The 2,073-nt window shown below is 30.2% G+C and overlaps 1 protein-coding gene across 1 annotated transcript; it reads right to left on the bottom strand.

The window, feature by feature from the left end:
- Positions 1–34: 34 nt before the first annotated feature.
- On the bottom strand, positions 35–1,249 carry LOC107883695. Its single transcript, XM_016804236.2, has 2 exons — positions 516–1,249; positions 35–422 (listed from the first exon to the last, which is right to left on the bottom strand). Exons 1-2 carry the CDS (start codon positions 1,066–1,068, stop codon positions 40–42), a joined length of 936 nt encoding a protein of 311 aa, XP_016659725.1. The 5' UTR covers positions 1,069–1,249; the 3' UTR covers positions 35–39.
- Positions 1,250–2,073: the final 824 nt, after the last annotated feature.

Raw genomic sequence — 2,073 nt, 5'->3', positions numbered from 1 at the left:
GACGCGATATAGGCAGCCTATCGACTAAGCCTTTCCCGGTTAAATTTGGAAGAAGTTTTCCGTCCCAGTGTATAACAACTGCGTCTTCTTAGCTAAATTATAGTCACGACGTATTTTTTCAGCACGTTGCTTACGGTATTTTATGCGAGATCGTCGTATCGATGATCGGTTTACAATAAGTTCATTAACATTATTACCTAAAGCTTCTGCAGTAGCAATGAAAAGATGTACAGCATTCCGGTCACTGATTTTACATTTGTCCAACACGATTGCAAGTTTTTCGGAGACAAAGTCATCGTACCCTCTGGTTGGCTTGAAATATTTACTTGATGGACCGGGAATATCTTCATGTACAAATGCATCATTGTCCGCATCGTCACATTCGTCAGAACTACTGGAAGACAGAAGTTCTACAGTTTTACCTGAAATTTATTTATTATTATTATACACACAACACTTTTACTATAGTACCTACTATAGTAGTTATAAATTATTATTTTAGACTAAAAACTTACTTGAAGCTTCGAATTCATTACGAGCACGATCTTTTCTTTTATTTGTCGCTTGTTTCCGATCCTCTATGGTTTTTTCTTTTTTATTTGTTTTTTGATCAATACCAAGCAATGATCCAGTTCGACCTTTCTGTCTCTGGGCAATTAAAAATGCTCTATCTTCTTCATTAGACATTAAATCTAAAGCGTTTGCGTTTGATAAATCGAATAAATCGTCTAGCTTTGATACAAACTGCGTATTTTTTTCCATTTGAGTTGCACTTTTTCTATATTCTGACTTTTGCAAATTTCTCCACTCTTGGTATAAATCCTCCAACTTGGTCACACATTTTTGTTCGGTTTTTGTTGGTATACGTGCCTTCCGCCAAAAAATTATCGCTTCTTGTATCACTAATGTAGCACTTTGATGAAGATTTAAATTAACTTCGCGCAAATTAAAAAATAGTACTGACAAAACTTGCTTGTTTGATGGTAATTTACTACCAACTATTTGATTTGAACTATGTCCAATTAAAAATATATATTTTGACTCACGTAAGCTATTCTTGGTAACCATTATAAATCAGTAAAATAAAATATATTGCTTACAAATTATAACAAATTGTAAAAACTTAATACTCAACAATATTTAACTATGACACTGGTTGTTGTTGTAAGTCAACTGAGAAATAATAAACTAATAAATCGCAAAATAATAGTTGACAATCTATAATGACTTAATAAACTCGATAACACTAAGTCCAAGGTGTAATAATGTAGATAATACTAATTTTTGTTGTACGAATAATAAATGTTTCAATGAGTCATGGAAATAATCTTCACGTGAAAATCGCAAAATACGGGTATGGGTCTAAGTACACTACCCACCTAACGATTCTATATTAATCTCTTGTATCATAGATTAAAACTTGTAGGATCACATACAAATGATATTATACAATATATATTAATTGTATGTTAATTTAAATCGCATTATACGATATAAAAAACATTTTATTTATTGCCACGCAACAAATAGTTAAAAAATTTTTTTTTTAACATTTAAACTGAAATATTTTTAAAAATAATATATTTAAAAAAAATGTATAAGTTTAAAACTGTTGTAACAATAGTAACGTACAATTAAAGTCTTTATAATTTTTTTGTAAAAGTATTCTTTTAAGAGTTATGATTAATTATATTCAAAAACTGACGATTTCTAATATTTTTTTGTTATTAAAACTTTAGAGCTTTTGCGGCACGGGTTAAAGTTGAACATTTTGTCTAAAAAATTTTTCTCATGCTTTTTTTAAGTAACTGAACCGATTTGAGGGCGGTAACCCGAACATTTTGCAATTTTTTTTTACTTCATCTATACCGGAGGACCACCCTAATGTCCATTAGTTTGTGCCTAGTTCAGTACTGAACGAGTAGAGCGCGCTGCAGTCATTTACCCCTATTCTTGCTGTTGAGAATGTGAGAATAACAATACCTTCATAATAATATAATAAATACTATTCATAGGTACCTTATTTAGGTACTAGATTCTTATTTTTATTTGACTTATTATTTAATTCATTAT

Source organism: Acyrthosiphon pisum, chromosome X (genome assembly GCF_005508785.2).
Source record: "Acyrthosiphon pisum isolate AL4f chromosome X, pea_aphid_22Mar2018_4r6ur, whole genome shotgun sequence".
NCBI lineage: Eukaryota > Metazoa > Arthropoda > Insecta > Hemiptera > Aphididae > Acyrthosiphon > Acyrthosiphon pisum.
The sequence above is the reverse complement of the archived record's forward strand: the minus strand, read 5'-3'. Positions and strand labels throughout refer to the sequence as shown.